Source organism: Mixophyes fleayi, chromosome 4, assembly GCF_038048845.1.
Source record: "Mixophyes fleayi isolate aMixFle1 chromosome 4, aMixFle1.hap1, whole genome shotgun sequence".
In the NCBI taxonomy this organism is placed as follows: Eukaryota; Metazoa; Chordata; class Amphibia; order Anura; family Limnodynastidae; genus Mixophyes; species Mixophyes fleayi.
The window spans coordinates 294090243-294116117 of NC_134405.1; the positions used below are offsets into that span (position 1 = coordinate 294090243).

Consider the following 25875-nt stretch of genomic DNA (forward strand, 5'->3'; position numbering starts at 1 on the left):
TGGATGAACTCGACAGACTAGATCTCTCAATTCACTAGATGACTCTGTAGTTGACATGGAGGTTAATGAGTAAGGTGATTCGGTAGTGTTACTTGGTGTGGATATCTTAGATATCTTGGATATCTAATAAATTGTCTGAGGTCCAGCTATTAGAGGGAAGCTTTTTTTTTACATACACCTGATATTTTTTCTTATACATCTTCTTATCTTTAAATTGTTCAATTTTTATTTTAACAGTTAGAGTTATAGAGTTATACTTGGAAGTGGGTGTATAATAATTTTGCTATCATGCAGTCCCGTCGTCTGTCATTAGCCTCCAAGACTGGGTTCACATCAGTGTCGGACTGGGGCATGAAGGGCCCACCAGGGGACAGCAACGCTAGGGGCCCACCAGAGGGGGTGTGGCCAACCATCAAAGAGGCGGGACCAGACACTAGAGGGGGAGTGGTCAGCTCACAAAGGACAGCTAGCACAATAGTGTAGTATATAAAGAATGCAGTGTGTATAGAGTACAGTCTTGATCTGCACCTTAGATTGGGCAGAACAGTCACCAAAAATCGGGATTATCCCACTAGACCAGGCTTGACTAACCTGTGGCACTCCAGGTGTTGTGAAACTACAAGCCTTAGCATGCTTTACCAATATATAGCAGCCTATTGCTGGAAGGGTATGCTGGGACTTGTAGTTTCACAAAACCTGGAGTGCCACAGGTTAGCCAAGCCTGCACTAGACTCAGAACATTTGACAGACTGTCCTACCTGTTCTTGTCACCACCTGTGGCTGCTGGTTTCTTTAGCTGCGTCTTGTCTGGTTCCTGGAATGTTGAGGGGTCCTATTTGGAAAAAATAATGGGTACATTTAGAAAATTCCAACCAGCCCCGGCGTTAAATCAATAGGACCCACATTTAATACTTAGGACTTCCTCCAGCCCCAACATAAAAGTAATAGTATTCCCATTTAATAAACCTATTTCCCTCCCAACAGACAGCCCCTGCAATAAATTAATCACATTTACATATAATAAATATACCTATTTCCTGCAACCGTCACTGCCATTAATAAAATTCATATTCACATTTAATAAATATACCTCATGCTCCTCAAACTCAGCCCCACATTCAATTAATAGCGCCCAAACCACCCCATCTTAAATTAATAGTCCCCACTATAAAATTAAATTGCCCCATCTTCACCCTACAAAGAAAATAGCACCCATTATTTAGCCACCACCTACCCCACACACACATTACATTGCCACAAGCCCGTTGTGTCATCACACACGCATTACTGTGCCCCTTCATCACCATGATGTGCCTCCTTATAATCACACTGCACCCTCCATGCTGCTTTTGCTCCCCCCTTCTCCTGGCTCCCCTTCACACACTGCCATACTGTCTGTGCTCCCCCTTCACACTGCCATGCTCCCCCTTCTCTGTTCCATGTTCCCCCTTCTCTGTTCAATGCTCCTATTTCTGTTCCATGCTCCCCCTTCTCTGTTCCATGCTCCTATTTCTGTTCCATGCTCCCCCTTCTCTGTTCTATGCTCCTATTTCTGTTCCATGCTCCCCCTTCTCTGTTCCATGCTCCCCCTTCTCTGTTCCATGCTCCTATTTCTGTTCCATGCTCCCCCTTCTCTGTTCTATGCTCCTATTTCTGTTCCATGCTCCCCCTTCTCTGTTCCATGCTCCTATTTCTGTTCCATGCTCCCCCTTCTCTGTTCCATGCTCCTATTTCTGTTCCATGCTCCCCCTTCTCTGTTCCATGCTCCCCCTTCTCTGTTCCATGCTCCCCCTTCTCTGTTCCATGCTCCCCCTTCTCTGTTCCATACTCCTATTTCTGTTCCATGCTCCCCCTTCTCTGTTCCATACTTCTATTTCTGTTCCATGCTCCCCTATCACTTACCTTTTCTATCTGCTTCTTCCTTTTCTTCTCCTCTGTCTTGCCGGCGCTCCTCACTGAACGTCGGGCGTGTTGACGTCACGCCCGGCATTCAGTGCGGACGGAGCCAGCGCTGCGGTCACGTGAGTTTTTTTTTTCTTTTTTTTTTTCTATTAAAGTTTCTAGCTCCCCCCACCAACGAAGAGGGGAGCGATTCAGGGTCGGGGCCTACCGGTGGATAGTCCGGTCCACCGGCGGGCCAGTCCGACCCTGGTTCACATGGTTAGGAATGCTTAACTTACCATTGATTTGCAGTTTTTGTAGAATGCATCTTAGATATTAAGATAATATGTGTGTCTTGAGGCTGGGGAAATCTTTTATGTTAAGGTATATTATTCAGAGGGTCTCTTGTGGCTGAGTTGTATTGTCAGCAAAGTACTGTACTCTCTCTATTGTATATACAGATTGAGTATCTGTACTTTTGTCATGATGTGATGTAGTTTCCCTAGAATAGTCTATTTACTAGGCTGTCACAGGGCAGGGCTTTTGGATTCTTCACAGTCTGTGTGGTTTGACGCTATCACTGTGGCGGGGAGTCTGATGGAGAGAAGATGCTCACCAGGGACCCCCGCAAGGAGGTTTAGGCTTAGCTGCTTACCCAGCAGGTAATGGTTCTCTGAATGGGTACGAGACCGGTTGGAGAAAATGTTGAGAGGTATGAAGCAGGAGTAATTGGATACCAGGCATAATAAGAGAACTGCAGGAACAGATACTGGGGTTTTCAGGTTTAGCTTGGAAGCTGTAGACACTGGATATCAGGTACAATAGAGCCACAGATACAGAATGCCAGGATTACCAGCTTTGGCTAAGAAACTGGTGATGCTGGATACCAGGCACAATAGGAGAACTGTAGGTACAGGATACTAGGAATCAGGGAGCCAAACTTGCCACAACTGAGCAGGCTGTAGGATAAGAAGATCTGACACCATTGGGAAGAAACATGTCCCTTAAATAACTGGGACAGATGAGTAGGAGGGTTAATTAATCAGCCTTTCACTGAGGAACAGAACAGATAAAAAGTGAATCCAAGATGGGATGGTGCCCGCCAATGACTGAGATGAAGCGCATCAGCACTGGAGAGAGCAATGGTAGCGGCCAGGTAAGCGTGCTGGAGCCCGGCAAGCAAATTGAAGGGTCCAGCATGTGACATAGGCCAAGGTCTGTAGTCATTCATGGGGAGATCTGAGGTCTTGATCTTACCATTGGTTCCTCTGTGTCACACGCCGCTCACCCACGGCTGCCACCCGGTAACCTAAGGATCATTCATTCCTCATTCTCTGCTTCTTCCCCGGCTGTCAGGCCGGCAATCGGCTCTGCACATGCGCAGGTGATCATCTCACCTGTGTTCACCTGTCCTGCTCATCCAATGGCTACCTCTCGTTTATAAGGCTCCTTCCAGCTTCTCTTAGTGCTTGTTCTTCTCGCCTGACTCCTGGCCTGGAAGCAGCTCATGCTCTCTGCTGCTGCAATCACCTATTACCTGCTCCACTCGTTAGTGGTAACTCCTGCAGATCATCGCTATTATCTCTCTAAGCGTGCTGCTGCAATCACCTATTACCTGCTCCACTGGTTAGTGGTAACTACTGTAGACCATCGCTATCAGCTCTCTAAGTCTATTGCTACAACTCACCTATTACCTGCTCCACTCGTTAGTGATAACTACTGCAGATCATCGCTGTTATCTCTCCAAGCGTGCTGCTGCAATCACCTATTACCTGCTTCACTGGTTAGTGGTAACTACTGCAGACCATCGCTATCAGCTCTCTAAGTCTATTGCTGCAACTCACCTATTACCTGCTCCACTCGTTAGTGGTAACTACTGCAGATCATCGCTGTCATCTCTCCAAGCGTGCTGCTGCAATCACCTATTACCTGCTCCACTGGTTAGTGGTAACTCCTGCAGATCATCGCTGTCATCTCTCCAAGCGTGCTGCTGCAATCACCTATTACCTGCTCCACTGGTTAGTGGTAACTCCTGCAGATCATCGCTGTCATCTCTCCAAGCGTGCTGCTGCAATCACCTATTACCTGCTCCACCCGTTAGTGGTAACTCCTGCAGATCATCGCTGTCATCTCTCCAAGCGTGCTGCTGCAATCACCTATTACCTGCTCCACTGGTTAGTGGTTACTACTGCAGACCATCGCTATCAGCTCTCTAAGTCTATTGCTACAACTCACCTATTACCTGCTCCACTCGTTAGTGATAACTACGGCAGGTCATTGCTACCATCTTTCCAAGTGTGCTGCTGCAAATCAACTACTACCTGCTCCACTCATTCGTGGTAACTACGGCAGATCATCGCTACCATCGCTCCAAGTGTGCTGCTGCAAATCACCTATTATCTCTCTGTGGACTATCACTGAGCATCACTCAGTACTCTTACTCATTTGTAGCTATCTAGTGCCTACATTTTTCTCTGTACTCGGTTCTCTATCACTGCCCACTGGGAACTCCCCTAGGGGGCCCGTGACCTGCAGGGTGGATGCTGCCAAGCCCAAATTCCCTTGTGGGAATCTCTGGTGAAAACCTTCCACTTTGTTAGATTCTGCGCCTCTGGGTGAATTACCACCAATCCCAGGCAGAACAGAAGTATCCCAGTCATCCTAGTGAATCCTGACACGCTTCCTTGTCTGTAGATGCCTATAAGAGTCCAAAGAGTGTAGTGGATTGTCCAGAGATAAGTTTCCCAGTTTCAAGCAGTGTCACTTTGGTGGCAACAGATTTTTCTGAAGGTTGGGTAACCTCATGTACAGTCTACAAAGCTACAAGGCTCTCATTGTAGGTTAGATAAATGCTTCAGATTGGAGTAGAGGGCCAAGTCTTCCATAGGCATATCAATGGATGTTTTGGATTCCCAGCTGGGAATATTACCAGATCACTGGGTTTCGTTGATTGGTTGGTGAGCAGGCCTCCAGTCAGGCCTTTGATTCTGCCTGTTCAAGCAGGTCATTTAGATTTCATGTGTTAAGAGCTTCTTGTCGCTTCCATACAACTGTCTGTGATTCAGGGTTAGTGGGTTTTAGCACCAAGAGCGCTACTTGTCAAAGGCTTCTACTGCATGGAAGGATTGATTCTCGGTTCACTGGTCTGGTAGTCTGTTTTCCTCATGAGATCCAGCTTTTCAGAGTCTGCTTTATGTTTTGAAATAAATGAAATCAATTTTTTAAGTTCGGGAAGGGGAATCCCTGATGGCGGACAATTTAATATGTTCGTTGGTCAGAGTTTCATAGGGACACATCTTAACTATATGACTATCAAGCCATGTCCCCTTTATATAATATAATGTTGTATATAATTATTATAACCTTTAGTTGCCTATATTATCCATTATACAATCTATTAAAAAAACATGTAGCTTCATTGTTCTAAGTTGCACCCATGAGCGCATATAAGTCTATACAAATAGTCCAATGAATGACCATTTCCACAATGTCACTTAGAAAGCATGATTGTGTGGAACATGTTTGTGTTCCCGGATAAAACGCTGGAACACAGGTGGAACACAAAGCCAACTTCAGGTTTCCTTTCTTAGTAGGGTTGGTGAAACATGAAAACCTCCTTTCAGCTAACTACCTACCAACACAGGCAATCTAATTCTTACTGTATTGTAAGTGATGCTATTTATTTGAATAAAATAAATTATTTCATATTATTCCCAGTGTTTTCTTCTTTTCTCTATTTGTGAGGTTATGTGACTGGAATTTTGTTGCAGTGAATGTGCAAAAGAAAAAAAATCACTGCACCAGGTATATATTGTTGACCCTTCCACTTAATATTTCATAAATATGGTTATTTAGGAAAGAATTTATAGGTGCACCCAACACATAACATCAAGGCATCAAATTAGTTTTAATGTATATCTAATAAAATTAATATTTGAATTTATGATCACCCCAGAGTGCCCCGTTTAAACACATTCTTCTCTCTCCTCCTTTACTTGATGCAGTGAATGAGCACATGGATTATGATAGCAAGCTGGTACTGTCTGAAGGAGTTAGGAGTGTCCTTGATGAATGCAGGCTAATCATTGGAAAGCCCATTACCCTGCTTACACATACAAAAATCTAGATTTTGTGTTGCATGATGGGATATTGAAATGAGCTTCAGAGGGGATTTCCCCTTTGGGTTGCACAGTGGTTAGCATTGTTCTCCCACAGCACTGGGCCATAGTTTCAATTGTGACCAGGGCACTATTTTTGTGTAGTGTCTATGTTCTCCATGTGCCTGTTTCTTCCATGTTCTCCAGTTTCCACTTGCAGTCCAAAAACACACTGGTAGATTTATTGGCTTTTTTCCCCATAAAGTGTGTGTGTGTGTTTTCTCTGGAAAGTGCTATACACAAATATGCTCTGTATGGTGGTGCTGCGGGTTTGAAAAGGTGGGGATGTTGCCTATAGCAACCAATCAGATTCTAGCTTTCATTTATTTAGCACTTTATACAAAATGACAACTAGAATCTGATTGGTTGCTATAGGCAACATCCCCACTTTTTCAAACCCGCAGCTTAGTAAATCTAGCCCTCAGACTTAAGTTACTTGAGTGATTACACTGAAGGGACTGCAGGTGGAGCTGTTCCTAAATGTGTTAATGAGAACACTCTGGGCCTAGTCATTAAGGAGACCAAAGCAGAAAAAAAGAAGTAGCTTTGCATCTGGGCAAAACCATGTTGCATTGGAGGGGGAGGTAAATTTAAAATGTAAGGACAGATTTATAGTTGGGTTAGGACTTGTCAACTTTAAATTTCAGTGTAAAAATAAAGCTATCAAATATTTGTGTGCTAGATGAAAAAACAGCCAGTATTTATCTTATGTGCAAAATAATAAACTCATTTGCACCCCTTGCATTGTAACAAAGTTTGTCCTGGAGACCATTTACTCCTTTTTTTTTTTTTTGCCTTACTCTCCTTAATGACTCAGACCAGAGCTGGATTAAGGCTCTGGGGGGCCCGGGGCACTTTAGGCAGGGGGGCCCCTATGATGTAACATGGTTATCATTTTAGACAAACACACAGGCAATGCTGTGTGCACTACTGTTAGGTGCACGCAGCTCTGCCTTCACGAGCAGTACAGGGTGAAGCAGGACATACCTCCCAACTGTTCCTGTAGTTGGACCCAATTCTGACTACACGAGACAGTCACCCAAATTCAGGACTGCCGGACCAGATTCAGAACAGTTGGAAGACTCCTGTTCTCTCCTACCTGTTTTTGTCACTTTCTCCACCTGTGGCTGCTGGTGTCTTTAGTTCAGTCGCTGCTTGTCTGGATCTTGGAATGTTGTGGGCCCTATTTGGTAAAAAAAATGGGTACATGAAAATTCCAACCAACCCCGATGTTAAAATCAATAGTATTCCCATTTAATATATAAACATATTTCCCTCCCTCGAAAATGCCCTATCAATAAATTAAATGGCGTTTATGTTTAAAATATATAACCATTTTCCACAATCATCTACGGCATTAAATAATTCATATTCACATTTAATAAACAGACCTAATTTTCCCCAAAACACGACACATTTATTTATGAGCTTCCAAACCACCCCAGCATCAAATTTAAAGGTCCAATCACCCCATCTTAAATTGATAGCCAACACTATTATATTAAATTGCCCCACCATCACTCCACAAATAAAAGATCACCCATTAAATAATTAGCATCCACCTGCAATCCAAGTTAAATTAAGAACCCCCCTTCCCTCCCACATTATATTAACATACTACCCCCCTCACACACACAATATATTAACATACTACCCCCCTCACACACACATTATATTAACATACTACCCCCCTCACACACACAATATATTAACATACTACCCCCCTCACACACACATTATATTAACGTACTACCCCCACTAACTTTGTTTTATCCGCTCGCTGTATGACCTTGTTTCTCTTCACAAATGGGACGGCACCTGTCACGTGGTGCACGTCCCATGTGACACCAATAGCAGCCACACATGGGGGAAGGGGAGGACGGATCGTAGGAATCCGCAGCCAATGATAGAAGGTGGCTGGTCTTGGAGGAGAGGCCAGCCGCCAAGTAATAGAGACTTGGGCCAGTGCAGGGACCGGCCCAAAATAGTCCTTTTTTTTTCTGCCCAGCCCAGCGGGTATATGCCCCCCAGCTCCCCGTCCCAGCCCGCCTCAGAAAATAATATTGATACAGCACATTAAAAAAAAAAAAGAAACACTGATAAAATGACATCAGTTTTAACATAAATATATATATATATATATATATATATATATATATATATATCAAAATTATTGACATGTTATAAATGTTTCTCTCTTTTTAATGTGCGGTGTGTATATATATATATATATATATATATATATATATATATATATGTAGACACACACAACAAATATGTTAAGGGATCCCCTATTTTGTTAGTAATTAAAGTACTTATGCCTTTTCTATTAAATGTTTAATTAACATATACATACATACACACACACACACACACATATATATATATATATATACACATAACTACATACATACATATACACATACATATTCCAAGTGAATGTGTGACTCACCTTGGCAGCCACGTTCAGCACAGCATCCCAGTAGCTTTTGGTATGTGAGGAGCTGCTGCTGCACATGCGCAGCAGCTCCATTTCGGCCATCTTAGAATAGCCTGATGTACAGCACCGCTGCTGCTGTACATCAGGGCAGCTGTCAAATTCTGCGGGGGCGGTGCGCCTGCGTCAGGGGGGGGCGCACAAGCAGCAGAATCGGGTCACCAACTGACAGGTGATCCGATCAGCTGGCGGCCGGCGGCGGGGGGCCCTCAGAGAGAGGGGGGCCCGGGGCACGTGCCCCCCCCTTAATCCAGCCATGACTCAGACCCTTTGTGTTATAGCAATGTAATCTGTTGTACAGAGAATGTTCTTTTTTTGTTCTCATGTTGGTTTTACATGTAAGATGTGTTGTCTGTATGCTGAGAAAACTACATAGTTTAATATAAAAGTTAGTCAACAAAGAACTTCCCAGTGTGTGCCTATTGACAGAATAAAATAAGCCTAATTTGCAACACTATACAAATGATGATAAATTACAAAATAGAGCGTGGCAGCATAGCATCATTCACTCTTCAAATTGAGGTCATATTTTTCAGCCCATTTTTTCAATTATATGATTTCTGCACTTTATACAGAAAAATTGATTTTTGTGGGTAAATACCAATGTAATAAAAATATTTCAATATAGAAATGTGGCACATGTAATAAAGACAGTGACAAGTTCTCCTTACTGTTATGAATGAACAAGCAAAATTACTGAAATTAATTGAGTGGGTGGTTGAAATGGGATAGCAGAGATGACTTGATGTTACACATTATGCCTTCCTATAATAAGCAAGCTCCGTTGACCCTCTTGCCATAAGGCTGAGTACAAGAAAGAGGATCCACCCTGTGTGTGCCTCAAAATCACTTTGGGATTGGTGGTCCCCATGTAAAAGAGTACAATTCTTACTGTCAAAGTCAGCAAATTGGATAAAGTCATTTCAATTAATATCCAGCAAACTTGGTTGTCTTTGTCTGAAATTATGCGTAGAGCACGCTACAGCGTGGAGAAGCGTATCCAGCTGCAACACGTGGCAATAACAGGTTTTACATTTTTACATACATTCACACGAACATACACATTTGTAATTAGTACACATTAATTGTAGTTGCAACACATAGTTATTGATGTCGAAATGTAGTGGTATTTATGTTTAATACTATAGGTTATATACATGTTAGTGAACTGAAGGGTTTAGGTTGCAGGAAATATGTCATGTTTACGCTCGGTATATCCCATATTGAATGTGGTACCAGCTGCATGGCAATATAAATACCCAAATATGTATACAAAACATGTTTTGTATACATATTATTGCCATGCAGCTGGTACCACATACAATATGGGATATACCGAGCGCGGGCTTATTGCCAAGCAGCTGGTACCATATAAAATGTGGGATACCCCGAGCGCGGGCTTGTTTTTCTCTGGTTTTGTTTCAAAATATTGCCTTTTTGTCATAGCAGCTGTCCATCAAGCCTATTTAAGGCACATTTGGGTGTGGCTCACAAGCCAGCCTTTGCTAGATGTAAACCCCTATACCTGGGAGGTGAGTGCATCTGATTTTAGCTGCATTTTAATGGTGTTTAAAGCAGGTCAGTGTAGGACCTGCATATAATGAGGTTCCCTTGACGTTGGGATGCAGGCTTAAATCTTTTGATCAAAATATGAACTAATACCTCATGTTTCCATTTTGCTAGACACACACAGATATGCAGTGAAAATGATAAGCGCTGGCAACTGTCTTTTTGTTTGTGTTTTGTTTAATATGTCATGTTTAGTATCATTTTAATCCCCTATTCATCCGCAGTTGTCCGGTTCATTAGCCGAAGGAATCGCACATTGCATACTCTAGTTAGCGGTGTTAGGGAATAAATGTTTAAAATGATGCTGCCTGTATAATGTAAATAGACTATAACATTACTCACTTCCTTTGCCTATACCTTTTGGTCCTAAAATGTTTTATATTTCCAGATAAAAAGCTGGGGCCATACATCAAGGCACTCATTTATTTAACTCTTTTTATTTATAATAACGGATACAAAAAGATTGTATAGAAATAGGGGCTACAGTATTCTCACATTTTTCCACCGTCTCTGTCACTTTATTTTTACTTTTTTTGATGTCTTATGGGGTGAAGCTGCCCGTATGGCCTTTTCTTGGTTTTGATGGATCCCAGGGCAATGGGACCCTTCTAAGCCTTGCCCTCTGATTAATCTTATGGTTCCAGGGGGTCAGGGAAAAAGGGGTTCTTCCTCTTTTGGAAAGGATCTAAAGTTCTGTACCCTTGAGTTAATGTTAAATTGTGGAGCTGTTAATGTAATGTGTGAGCTGATAGATTTATTAATATAAAGTGTTAGCTCATGGGGGCTGTAAATATAATGTGGGAGTTTAATGTAATGTAGTGGGAGCTAATAAGGTTTTATAGTGGAACTATTAATGTAATGTAATCGGGGTATTAGGCAGACAGTAATGTGCGGGCTCTTTAGTTAATGTATCAGTAGGAGGGTGCTGTTAAATTAATATGAGTGATCTCTTTATCAAATATGGGAACTATTCATCTAATGTGGGGTTGATTAGAACTATTTATATAGTGTAGGTGCCAATAATATAATGTGGAGTCTTTATTAAGTATGGGGGATAATAATTTAATTATGGTGCTAGTTAGGGGGAAAAAGGGCAATTTTTTTAATTTATTGTTGGGGTTAGTTGGCCTAGCGTATTCAGCGTTCCAGACCCCATCCCAGCTGACAGAGCAGCAGACTGGAACCTCTTGGGTATGTGCTTGTGTCACAAGTGACAACAAGGGAAGAATGTTGTGGGAGCATTTATAACAAGGGGAAAATGAGGAAGGCATATGTCAGATATGATCCCACCACCAAGTTACCCTTTTCATATTTATGAGGTGGGAAGAGGTGACCCAAGCACTACTCTCACATACAGGTCCACTAAATTAATAAAATGCCCCTGGAAATGAGCATTTCTAAATTATTATATCATCATCATCATAAGCTATTTATATAGCTCCACTAATTCCGCAGCGCTGTACAGAGAACTCACTCACATCCGTCCCTGCCCCATTGGAGCTTACCATCTAAATTCCTTAGCATACACTCACATACACAGACCGAGAGAGACTAGGGTCAATTTAATATCAGCCAATTAACCTAATATGTTTTTGGAGTGTGGGAGGAAACAGGAGCACCCAGAGGAAACCCAGGCAAACACGGGGAGAACATACAAACTCCACACAGATAAGGCCATGGTCAGGAATCGAACTCAGGACCCCAGTGCTGTGAGGCAGAAGTGCTAACCACTAAGCCACTGTGCTGCCCACCATGCATTCCACTGCAGCATATTCTTTTAATAAATAATTATTAATTATTATTTTAGTAAATAATCTTTATTGTGACAGGCCTCGAATGATACTTGGTAGGTTTGCATTGATTGTATACAAAAGTAGTCAGACAATTAAGGAGGCTGACATCTTTTATTTATATAAAAGGGTGCTTGTATATATTCAAACATAGTAGCCAAAGTTCAATATTAGTTTAATAGAACTCATTATGGATCATATTTTGGTCCTACCTAATATAGGCTTTACATTAGGAAACCCTTCACAATCTCTGTTGCACCTGTGAGTTAAGCATGCCAGTAAACCAAGTTCTTGAATGCTCATGTTTTTGTAGAAAAAGGTAAAAAGTTGAATAGAAACACATATACAAAAGATTTTAATCTCAATACAATCTGTTTGACCAAGACACTGTAAGATAGAAAGAATTATTCACAGATTATTGATAACTAAAAACTGAAGACCACATACAACTAAAAAAGAAAATATGTGGCACTTGGTGATACAAACTGCAGTAACGTCTAACAGTCTTGTGTCAGCGATAAACGTTATATTGTTACAGTTTAAGTAAACAACAATTCATTACGTCACTGTTGTCGTACTCTATTACAAATTTTGGGAGACTTCTGGTGGTATATTTACTAAACTGCGGGTTTGAAAAAGTGGAGATGTTGCCTATAGCAACCAATCAGATTCTAGTAATCATTTATTTAGTATATTCTACAAAATGACAGCTAGAAACTTATTGGCTGCTATAGGCAACATCTCCACTTTTTCAAACCCACAGTTTAGTAAATATACCGCCAGATCCTCATTCGGAACGGTCCACATTTGAAGCTTTTGTCCAGGTTTCATGTTGTTGTTTTTTGTTGGTCATCATTTTTAAAAAGCATACTGTACAGCACAGACAGACATGATAATACCATATTAACTAGACGGAAAACTGAGAATATCAGAGTTTTGAGGATATTAAAATGTTGCCATTTTTTGTTTCTTCTAAATTCTCAGAACAAACCTGATGGGAATTCCTTTTGCAACACAGCCTGTAAATAAAGAAAATATTCTTCATTTAATAAATACACTATTTAAGGGACATTATATGGCAAAAACACTTAAAAATAGGGACATTCCTGAAAACTGGTACACAGGAAAATGTTAATTCATAACAACCATCCGACTGTGTGATTAGATGTGGGATTAGATTATTTAAATACCCCACCAAAAAGGCTCCATTTTTCCATCTCTTCTGTCACTCTAATGATTAATATAAAATATACATAAAGTTCAAACGAGCAGAATTTAACGAGAAAAGTGTAATAGATTAATCTAATTAAGGGGGATAGTCCCACAGCTATAGTAGGCTCGTATTTGAAGCTAGATTGTATTGCTTTACCATGCGCATTTTCAGGTGGATTCACAAAAGTAGGTGCATTCCTCTTCTACAGGGGTAACTGCAAGAACTGGGTAACGAGCATGCACCTTAAAATATGTAAAGCTGACAATTAGGCCCATGTATGCCCAAATAAAAAGCTGTGCGGGCCCACAAATGTTATAGATGCAAATTACTCTAAGTTACTCTCAAGAATGATTTGGTATTCGTTGGTAATGCCAAACCATTTGCAGGCTGACTTGGTCCATGGGTTCTACTACTCTGTCACTAACTACTCGATATTGAATTATTCATTCAGAAATTCTGAATTAAAAATAAGGGGAAGGGGGAAGCAGAATCTTAATTTATATAACATATATCATTAAAATATATAAACTGAAATTTTCTGAAGTTGTGAGCACTGGGGGTATTGGTGCATGTCCTGCAATCTACAGTGATTATAAAATTAGCATGTAAGTGTCTGTAAGAATGTATATAGTAGTGATTGCATGTCTATTGCACGAAACAAAATTATACTGTACATATTGGCTTGAATCATTAAGTAGTGTAAATGTTGCGTATTTTGCGTAAAATCACTCTGCGCATGCCCAGAAACGAACTGTACACCATAGAACGCAGCAACTTCGATCGCAAAGGACCCTTACTTAAGCCTATGACTTCAGGGGTGGAATGGGGAGGGTAATGGGCGTATGCACGTAATCATTGTACAGTAAGGGCGTGTCAAGCTAGAGCGCATGTACCAGAGGCCGGTTCAAGCTTTGGGCATATCTGAGGTACGTGTTTTTCTGTCGTATCACCTGCACCATCTACAGGTGTAAGTGTCGATAACTAGTGATGACAGGTAGAACATGTGTTTGCAGTCAGGAGCAACGGTAAAAATTTATTTTATGTACAGTAGACATTCATAACATCCTAATAAATGACTATATTATTAGCAGGTGACAACCATTGAAAATATTTCTATTTTTTCTGTGCGTTCATTTGTGACTTTACATTCCACATACATATTGTACGTATCCTGCAGTGTCCTGTCTATTAGAGCAGAGCAGACCTGGACCCGTATTCATCTCCAGACCTATCTTCAGATCCGCTCCTTGCTGAATACGGATGTGCGTATACCAGATATATTTGTGTTTAAAAAAAACACACAATACGTTAGTTTTGCATGCCTTGATGAATCAGACCCCTTATATATAAACAAATTAATGGTATTTACATTTTTACTGTCTGTGTCTGGTCCATCGTTTCAGGCAGAGGTTTACCAAAAGTTTCTGGGAAGAACAACACAAGGATTCCCATAATTACAGTCAGGCTCCCCATGAGGATGTAAGGCAGCAGTCTGTTATAGGCACCTAGTTAAGAGAAGAAAGGTTATATTATAATAGATATGTTACATAGTAATAATTTATTGGTTATATCTGAATTGCCTAGTCCTTGCTGATACGTTTCCACATTACTTTACAAGTTGCTAAAATAGGACAGTTATTAAATTACAGGGGGTATATTTACTAAACTGCGGGTTTGAAAAAGTGGAGATGTTGCCTATAGCAGCCAATCAGATTCTGGCTGTCATTTCGTAGAATGCACTAAATAAATGAAAGCTAGAATTTGATTGGTCGCTATAGGCAACATCTCTACTTTTTCAAACCCGCAGTTTAAATATACCCCCAGGTCTCAAACCAGACCATTTGTGAACGTTAAAGCATAAAATACAGCATAACATGGGCAGTGTTTGTATGTTTGTTATCATCTTTTACAAATACATCTTTCAACAAATACATAAGTCAAGATATCTGATCTTAAAGTAAATTAGGAATGTGGTTGGAAGGAGCAGTTTGGTTCTGGAATTAATATATTTTAATACTCCCAAACAAAGAACAGCACATAGATGAGCGCATTTTGCTTCCATTTCCACTATATAAATATTGACCATGTATCTAAGTTATCATATACACTTCCTACTACCAGCAGTCGCACACACAAATGACTCACCTTAACAACAATAGTAGAGCTTCTCCAGCCAAAAAAGGGAGTATCCGCTACTCCTGTACTTACACTGCCTGTCACCACTCTGCTAATGCAATGACAGCAGGAAGCAAGTGACTGGTGTCACACTGTGCACCTGCAATCATCAGGAGTTTGGTGTATGGGGAGGAATGGGGAAGGGAACAGAAGCAGACTGGTGGCCAGGAGGAAAGATGGAAACATCATCTCTGTCACCCACAGAATTGAGATAACATTTTATTCTCGCCTCATGGGTAGAACAGCCATGCTCCTGCAGTGGTGGATCCAGGGGGGGGGGGGGGGCGATCGCCCCCCCTAGCAGGGGCTTGCTGCCGGCGGCTGCACACTGTGCATGTCCGATCGGCAGTGATAATGTGCTGCCCGGCTGCTCTGATTGTGTTTTAAACACAGAGCAGCCGGACAGCACATTATCACTGCCGAACAGACCTGCACATACTGTGCAGCCGCCGGCAGCCTTAGAAGTTAGAAAGGGGGCGGGGCCTAAATCGCCTTCCCCTATATCGCCCGGGGTAGAAAAAATTTCTAGATCCGCCCCTGTGCTCGTGTGAATATAAGTACTTAAAGTTGATTGTTAAACTAGTCGAACACTTGGGGGTCTATTACTTATAACAATGCATCTGTAGTAAATTATTATTACAATCTGATTCTTACATCAAGAGCAATAGATTAGAAATATTCTGCAGTTTGAGGTCAGGACTGTTTATACTTCTGTTATACAATGCTAATTTCACAGCATTTCATTCACCGGAAAAGAGGTACCCAAATATCCAAACTTCTGGCTATGCAGCGCACCTAAATTACCCATTTCAAAAATATAAGACGTCCACCCTGAAATACCTTAATTGCACCTCGAAGGCTTTAATACCGGTCCACTGGATGTCGCCTACACCAACATCCATTAAAGAATGGTTCAAGTGACTAAACTTCTATATGTCAATGGACTTTCTGATTTTTTAATTGGAAAACAAAATCCGAGAATGTTATCTATTATGATTCAAATGACTAGAATTCCAAGAAACCCCTTTATATGCCCTCTGGAATAACTGAAACCACCTTTTCCCAATTTTATTTTAATACCCTCACTTAACACATGCTGAAAAATTACACCCCCGCCACCCATGTTTGCGTGGGTTTCCTCCGGGTGCTCTGGTTTCCTCCCACACTCCAAAAACATACTGGTAGGTTAATTGGCTGCTATCAAAAATTTACCCTAGTCTCTCTCTCTCTCTGTGTGTGTGTAGGTTAGGAAATTTAGACTGTAAGCTCCAAAAGGGGCAGGGACTGATGTGAGTGAGTTCTCTGTACAGCGCTGTGGAATCAGTGGTGCTATATAAATAAATGATGATGATGATGAGTGTTGACTGGGATGATCGGGATGGAGAAGACTTCAGTGAATGGAGAAACTGGCTTGGAGTGGTGTCCCCTCTAGTTTAGCACATGCTACAGTGATATTATATAATTTAACTGTCAATTATAGATGGAGCTTTCACCATGTGTATCAGAGCACGAAGCTGGAGTTGGATGCCTCAAACAAAGCCTGGTCTTCCCAAAGAAACTCACCCAGATAGACAAAGTATGGAGAGATAACACTTCCTATTCGAGAAGACATAGAACCGATACCAACGCCCATGTTCCTGATCACTGTTGGGTACAGTTCAGCTGTGTAAACATACGCCATGGAAAAAGCTGCTGTAATTCCAAGTTTTCCCACCATCACCAGAAAAGTGGACAAGATGTGGAGGTCTAGAAGGGAGTACAAAAACAGACAACAATTACATATATTCATAGTGGTTAATTTAAGTATAACAGATATAATAAGTTTTTACATTTTAATTTAAAATAAATGTTTATACACAGTTCTGTCTATTGGGGGTGGGGCAATAGTTACAGCTCTACAGATATTACCTGGAGGCACCAGCTGAATAAAGAGCAACACAATTCCACCTAGGAGCATTGTTGCACACATTGAATAGCGTCTGGGTACAAGTCGAAGAAGTTGCCATGCTAAGATGTATGATGGAACCTCAATGGCAGCCAGAAGGAAGCAGTTAAGGAATGGATCACCATTTAAATTTGGGGTGTTCAGGGAAACTCCAAAGTACCCAATGGATACAATCAACCTGCAAGACAAAAAGAAGCATTCTATAATTTATGTATAATATACCCATCCTGGACCACATGATTACTTGTATTGATGTCAATGACTGTCTTATTGTCGGGGGGCAATAAGTTCATATAATTATTATTTTTTAAATCTCTTTATTTATGAAAGCTTCAAACTGACATAAGGGGGAAAATTCAATTAGCGCCGCAATAATTCTATTACATTTATTACGGTAAAATCAACCCAGCCTTCTGTTCGCGGCTCAGGGAGCTGTGAGCAAAAAGTCGGCATTGAAATTACCATAATAATGGTATTTAAGCGCACTATTAACGTAATAACAGTAATCGTGCGCAGGCAGCGTTACTTTTTATACTAACGAGGCCAATTGAATTTCCCCCATATAATATATTAATAATTTATATTTATATATTATTATTATTACATTATTAACGATTATTAATATTTATATTTTTTTTATATTTATTCATAATATATGTATTTTTATTTTTATGCATTTTTGATTCATTGAACTTATTTTATTATTGAATTCCACTATCAAGTCTAAATAGAATATGCAGGAGCTTGCCATTTACCATTGTGCTGACCAGGAAGAATGGAGATCAGTTCAACAAGTGTGCACCACACATTGATTGCATTATTCAGTGTCTATCTATGAATAATAGCTTTAAAAATTATGAAATTGGCAAAAAATAAGTTATTCCTATAAGTAAATGACATGTAAATTAACTGCATGGATTGTACCTTGACAATAAAATATGTGCTTCACAATATTGTGCTTTGAAAACTTATTTCATATACTGTATTTAAATACATACAAACTAAAATGATATCAGCTGTGATATGGGTAAAGTGTATAGGTTAAAAGAAATACATGCTGCTATTCTAATAACCTCTATAAGTCACTTTGTACTGCAATATGTCAGACACTGCAGAGAAGTAATTGACACAATAATGTAGAAATCAAAGCAATGGAGAAAAATGTTGAACATTCTATAGAGTATATTTGGAGAGATCATGTACAAGTTACATGCTGAGGCATTGTACGCTGCTGCTAGTGATTTCAACAACATTGCAATATTGAATTATCCAGGAAATTGGGCAATTGACACCAAGCTGCTCTGATATGATCTGATCTGATAATAACCAGATTGTGACAATCTCAGACAGTGTAAAGTGTAAATTATAATTATCATTGTTAGCAGTTGTTGATTTACGTTTGCGTGACAAGTGTTAATTGATCTTATTTATAAAATAATCCTATGTATCTTATGTAAAATATAGAACATACCAAAAGAAAATAGTAAGTATGGTGATCATTCGTATATTGTGGGTCTTCAGTAGATCTAAAATAGTGTGGCGTTTGTTATTGCGTAGTTTATCGTCAGCCAGCTGCCAGGGGAGATAGAGCGCAGAGATTATGTACTCTGATAAATCAGCACAATAATATTTACCATTTCTCACTCGTCTAAAATTAGATCTAGACATTTGATCACACATATTTGGCATACAAGGACATAGAACTACTTACTTTGCGGATCCCACGCTAAAATAAAAAAGAGCTGTTCTAGCATATTGGTAGTACCTCAAAATAATGACAGACACAAATGGGCCGAATCTGACACTAAGCCCGTTCACCAAGTGAAAGGATCACAATCCAATTTGGCTACACACATGGGAGGACAAAATTCAGCCATTCCCACCTGGAACCATTTGGCGCTCTGTTTGTGCAACCAAATATGACATGTGATCATCTTCAAACCACTTTAATGACCAAGTCGGAAAAATATGCAATCAACTTTGAATAGATAGTTCTAGGGTATAATGCTGCTTTGAGAGCCACACACACATGTAAAAAATTAATTTTAGTTTGCAAAGACTAGAAATTAGCTAAATCATTTGGCAAGCTTTAGGATTTCATGGATACTGGTCAGCCTGGGGTAGAATCAAGTTATCATCTGTGGGCAGGAAGGATGGATTGCACATAAGGAAATATTTGGTAAGTAGAACCAATCAAATTGTAGCTTAAAGGACCACTAAAGCCAAGATATTCATAATATGTACCAAGAAGGCAAATACATTGCTCATTGTTAACACTCATGTCAGTATAGCTTTTCAAAAAGTAAATTATTACCTCTTCCAACCATGACAGACAGGTGAAGCCATTCCTACATCTTTAGGACAGTGCCAAATGCAGGTCAAAAATTTGAGACAACAGTCATTTGAGCTGCTGCCACATCACTGGCCCTGACCTTGTGAATGAATCCACCAATCTATGCATTTCATTTGGGCAGAGTAAGCCTGTGAGTCACTCTACGCCTGTTTAGTTACATAATTACTTTCCTTAGAACATAACATCCTATTGCAGAAGAGTGGAAGACCACGATGGATACAATTTTTAGGCCTTTGACGTAGCTGCTTTTAAAAGAAGGGAATCTCAGATAATTTTATGAAGAATAGAGTCAAGTTTATTACCTCTTGTGTACACGGACCAACAAGTCTAATCAGATCAGAAGGTAATACATTTCCACATATGTTTTATATGGCATACTTACGCAGAGGGGGCTTTTGGCTTGGAATTTACACTGATCGGATAACTATTAATTATGTGCACCTCTACGCAAAGAATGGGCCTCCTAAATCACAATGTGTTAAAATGAGGTCCTATCTCTAAGGTTTGGAGGCGTTTATTTAGAGACCTTGATAAGAATATTATCACTGGTACAAGTCAGTGCGGCATGTGCTAGCCTTACATAAGGACATTCAAAGAAGCATGAACTTCGAAGAACATAAACATATTCATCTCCTGCAAAACCTCACTCATACAAAACAGAATCATATTAGTACAGTAATGGCTACTGGGTTGTAACCCAGATTGATTATTCAAACAATTCTATCTCACCCAGGCGCGGGCTGACGGACGTCAGCCCGGGGGGCACACGCCGCACAGGCGGCCGCATCACATTTATATTACTTCCGGGGGGGGCGGCCGGCCCTAACAGCCGTGATTGTGAGCGGCCCGGGGGGCCGATGCCCCCCTGCCCCCCGGCCCAGCCCGCCCCTGATCTCACCTTTCATATTAATTAGAAATACTGGCTTTCAAAAGTGTGTTTTTGAACAAAACAGTAAAAACAAAGTGAACATTATAAAAAACCTTTTAAGCTGAAAATGTTTTAAATGTACTTTCTGTTTAAAATATAAACACAAGTTGCTGGCACAAAATTGTGAATGGGCGTGCAAAGTGCAAACCAAACTGTGCAATTTTCCTTTATCTCTAGCAATGACCAAATCTACATGCCAAATTGGTCACTGTGCATTCATATTTAGGAGAGTTTATGCCCTGTGATTTTGGGCCAGAGTGCATTAAAAATTCCAATATTGCAAGGTTTTAGGTACTTACACATTTTTACAGTGGTGTTTTCTAGAAATACCATAAGCAAATACAGGAGGCAAATAAAATAACAGGGTTAATGTGTTTGTTCAGAGCAGATTTACTACCACACATAAGTACCAAAAATATTTTACCTCAGCAGCTTTAAAAATGACAGCTGGTGCTAAAACCTTATTTCGTTTGGCTGCTTTCCTTATTATGGAATCTGCTTCCTCTATTCTTCCTTGGGAGATAAGCCATTGCGGAGATTCCGGAATAATCCTGCAAGAAACAGAACATTCAATAATTCAGGGCACTCGCTGTTATTGTTATCTATTCAAAAAGCACTAATACCTTACACTGTATACAAAGAAAATGACAAGGGCAGATGGTAAAGATGGCCCTGCCTAAATGAGCAGACAGACTGGTGTGGGGAACAATTGATACATACAGTAGCTGAATAACAATCATAGATGTTGGTGGAGAGTGTGTGACTACGGTAAGACACTGGCACTTTTATGTACAGTCATGGCCAAAACGTTTGAGAATCACAAAATGTATTGGTTTTCACAAAGTTTGCTGCTTCAATGTTTTCAGATCTTTTTGTCAGATGTTGCTATGGTATACTGAAGTAATATTACAAGCATTTCATAAGTGTCAAAGGCTTTTATTGATAATTACATTAAGTTTATGCAAAGAGTCAATATTTGCAGTGTTGACCCTTCTTTTTGAAGACCTCTACAATTCACCCTGGCATGTTGTCAATCAACTTCTGGGCCACGCACTGACTGATGACCGCCCATTCTTGCCTAATCAATGCTTGGAGTTTGTCATAATTTGTGAGTTTTTGTTTGTCTACCCGCCTATTGAGGATTGACAGCAAGTTCTCAATGGGATTAAGGTCTGGGGAGTTTCCTGGCCATGAACCCAAATTTTCGGTGTTTTGATCCCTGATTCACTTTTGCCTTATGGCAAGATGCTCCATCATGCTGGAAAGGCATTGTTCGTCACCAAACTGTTCCTGGATGGTTGGGAGAAGTTGCTCTTGGAGGATGTTATGGCACCATTATTATGTTCTTAGGCAAAATTGTGAATGAGCCCACTCCCTTGGCTGAGTAGCAACCCCACACATGACTGTTAACAGGATGCTTTGCTGTTGGCATGACACAGTACTGAGAGTAGAGCTCAGTGTCGGAACTGGCCCACCGGGACACCGGTGAAATCCATGGTGGGCCCCACTGCTGGAAAGCCATGCTCCCTTTGCGCAGGGGGCGAGGTCAAGTGCGTGCACCAGGGGTGCCAGGGGGGTCAGATGTATGCCTTCCCAAGCTGGTCCTATAACGGACTGCCTGGGCAGGCTTGAAAGAAGAAGGAACTTCCTCCTCTTTCTTGTTCCAATAGGAGGGGGCAGAGCTACAAGACCCTCTTCCTGCTGCTGGAGATAAGTGTGATATGTATGTATGTATGCAGGGTCAGACTGGCCTGCCGGTGACCCAGGGTATCCCCTGGTAGGCCCCGACGCCTGAAGGCTCCCCTCTTCGTTTAAAAAAAAAAGAAAAATACTCACGTGATCACGGCGCCGGTGCACCTCCTCCCTGCTTCATGCGCACTGAATGTCGGGCGTGACGTCATCACATCACGCCCGATATTCAGTGAGGAGCAGTGCAGAGAGGAGCAAGCAGGAAAGAAGACAGAAGAAGAAAAGAGAAGAGAAGAAAGTAGCTGATAGAAAAGATAATATATATATTGCAACAGAAGACAGGCAAGGCGCCTCAATGTGTATTATCAATTATATATTTATAGATGGATGTAATAAGCTGCGTACCGTGAGGTATTAGTAGGTCGTCTAGTCAGAGATGGGAAACCCTCCTCCTAGGCTATTCCTCCCAATGGTTCAAATATCGGACATTGCAGAAAAAAGGGTAACATAGAGTAATATTGGCGAAATATAAGATCACACTTCTTGTGAGCATACACACCACCTATTAGGCTTCCTTATTGTGAGGAAAACATATAAGCCCAGGGTGGAAACAGTATATAGTATATAGGACACCCACGTGATGTACAATTATAAACTGCGTACCAGATGCTTTCTAGGTAACAGCATGTCACGGGCACTAGGAGTCTTTGCCCAGGAAATCACCAGATGTTGGCTTACAAGAGTAATATAGAACTGGATGGACAAGAAAACGTGAGGGTAGTCAGTGGTCTGCATATAGCAAGTTGTACCACTGCTATAGTGAGGAGGAATGTCCAGAGGTAGCGAGGAGGTAGTGAGAGTCTGCGGTCTGCGTATAGCAAGTTGTACCGCTGTCTAGGTAAAGGAATGGAATCCAGGTGAAGGTAGATAACAGGGAAGTCAGTGGTCTGCGTATAGCAAGTTGTACCACTGCTATGTGAGAGGATACTTGAAACTGGTGTCACAGGGAACTGGAAGCAGTGGTCTGCATATAGCAAGTTGTACCACTGCAATATATATGTGAGGAGGGTACAAGGAGATGAATGCTATGCAGAGTATACACGGGTACACAGAACTTGATCCCACGATGATATCACAATACAATGATAACAGAGCAGCACTGCTAAATTATACAAAGTCACAATAACAATCCAGGCAAATAGGAGACAAAGTCAATGGTAGCAATAGTCTCAGTGGATAGAGGAGTCCGGAGGAGAACACAACATAGTCCAGCTAGATATGCAATACACCAGCAAAGTCAATGAGAAGTATGCACACCGCGGTTCAGGAGAGCAGGCTGTCAGAGAGGCGTGCAGGGATACCTGAACGGCTGAAGGCCGGCAGGAGGAGAGATCACTGGAAGGTGGAAGCGGTAATCAAGTTGGTGCAGTGCACAGCAGGTAAACCATCATGAACGAGGCAATACTCTGGAAGCAGTAGTAAATCGAACTGGAACTTGAAGAACACGGGAGAGTTGAGGCGGTCTGAACTCCAGTAGCAGAGATGGAAGCAGCGGAGCGCTGACCCGATGAACACAGGAGAGTTGAGATGAGCTGGAACTCTGTAGAAGCAACGGAGGCAGCAGATAGGAATCAGCTGGCTACAGACACGATGAACACCGGGGAGTTGAGGTGAGCAGGAACTCTGTAGAAGCCACGGAGGCAGCGGATAGGAATCAGCTGGTGCAGACATGATGAACACAGGAGAGTTGAAGTGAGTAGGAACTCTGTAGAAACAACGGAGGCAGCGGATAGGAATCAGCTGGTGTAGACACGATGAACACAGGAGAGTTGAAGTGAGTAGGAACTCTGTAGAAACAACGGAGGCAGCGGATAGGAATCAGCTGGTGTAGACACAATGAACACAGGAGAGTTGAAGTGGTCTGGAAACCACAATAGAAATAACAGGAATCAGCAGGAGCTGAATACACGAGGAAACACAGGAACACCTTCAGAGGCTCATGGGAATGAGACTCCAAGATCAGGCAACGAGGTATTGACCACAGGTGCTTTAAATAGGGAGTGTTGCCTGATCAGCCAATTAATGAAAAGTAACAGATACTGAAGGCTTGAAAGGGCTGCACATGCGCAGACCCTCAGGATGGCGGACGGCCACGGTTCCTAAACACACGAGAAGTAGCACTCACAGTCCGGTGAGTGACACAGCATAGATTGGTTCCTTAGAAGATCAGATATATACTCTTTCCATCCCAACCTCGTTCATTGGCGGCAAAAATGACAAGGAGAGGAAAGGTATAAATATACAATTGTGCTTTAATAAAAAGATAAAAATTATGCACTTACATAGAGGAGTGTAAATACATGCTGACAGGATAGGATCAACGCGTTTCGTCCCGGTAAAAATGGGACTTCCTCAGGCGCAAAATCGTAGATAAATATACAGTGTATAACCCCAGCTTTATATAACGCTGAAGCGCCATCTTGGCGCATGCGCAGATGCCGCCCATCACTGCACATGCGTCAAAACAACTTTATTGGCACATATATATATATATATATATATACACGCACACACATATGTATTATTGTTTTTATATTTTAGGATTAAATCTCCCCCTCTAGTGAGTCGTCTCTAGTGGTTGCCCGGGTTCCTTCTGCGGTACGCCGTTGCAAAGCATTGGCAACCACATGATTTATCTTGGGCCCCTACCACTGCATTCCCCCGATGGGCCCTTCATGTCCCATTCCATTCCGACACTGGTAGCACTCACCGTTCCTTCTCCGGACAAGCATTTTTCTAGATGCCCCAAACAATCTGAAAGGGGACTAATCAGAGAAAATGGCTTTACCCCAGTCCTCAGCAGTCCAATCCCTTTACCTTTTGCAGAATATCAGTCTGTCCCTGATGTTTCTCTTGGAGAGAAGTGGCTTCTTTGCTGGCCTTCTTGACACCTCACTGTGCATGCAGATGCACTCACACCTGCCTGCTGCCATTACTGAACAAGCTCTGCACTGGTGGTGCCCCGATCCCGCAGTTGAATCAACTTTAAGAGACGGTCCTGTCGCTTGCTGGACTTTCTTGGGTGCCCTGAAGCCTTCTTCCTAACTATTGAACCTATCTCCTTGAAGTTCTTGATGGTCCGATAAATGGTTGATTTATCTTACTAGCAGCAATATCCTTGCCTGTTAAGCCCTTTTTGTGCAAAGCAATGATGACTGCACATGTTTCCTTGCAGGTAACCATGGTTAACAAAAGAACAACAATGATTTTAAGCACCACCCTCCTTTTAAAGCTTTCAGTCTGTTATTCCAACTCAATCAGCATAACAGAGTGATCTCCAGCCTTGTCCTCGTCAACATTCTCACCTGTGTTAACGATAGATTCACTGACCTGATTATCAGCTGGTCCTTTTGTGGCAGGGCTGAAATACAGTGGAAATGTTGTTTTTGGAATAAAGTTCATTGTCATGACAAAGAGGGACTTTGAAATGAATTGCAATTCATCTGATCACTCTTCATGACATTTTGGAATATATACAAATTGCCATAATAAAAAACTGAGGCAGCAGACTTTGTGAAAAATAATGTTTGTGTAATTATCAAAACTTTTGGCTATGACAGTAGCTATCAGTCATGTGGTAGAGCTGGAATGAGGGGAGACAATGGAAGATGGAGACAT

General features: G+C 41.4%; 1 protein-coding gene across 1 annotated transcript in view; it reads right to left on the minus strand.

Annotated features, from left to right (window-relative positions):
* Window positions 1-11994: 11994 nt before the first annotated feature.
* The window catches only part of LOC142152830 (organic cation/carnitine transporter 2-like), a 64609-nt gene continuing 50728 nt past the window's right edge, over window positions 11995-25875 (minus strand). Inside the window, exons 5-10 of the mRNA XM_075209845.1 lie at window positions 20933-21059; window positions 18699-18799; window positions 17191-17405; window positions 16846-17028; window positions 14477-14612; window positions 11995-12913 (exon numbers count right to left, since the gene is read on the minus strand). Of these exons, the coding sequence (XP_075065946.1) occupies window positions 12823-12913; window positions 14477-14612; window positions 16846-17028; window positions 17191-17405; window positions 18699-18799; window positions 20933-21059 (853 nt within the window). The 3' untranslated portion in view covers window positions 11995-12822. The remainder of the gene's footprint in view (window positions 12914-14476; window positions 14613-16845; window positions 17029-17190; window positions 17406-18698; window positions 18800-20932; window positions 21060-25875) is intronic.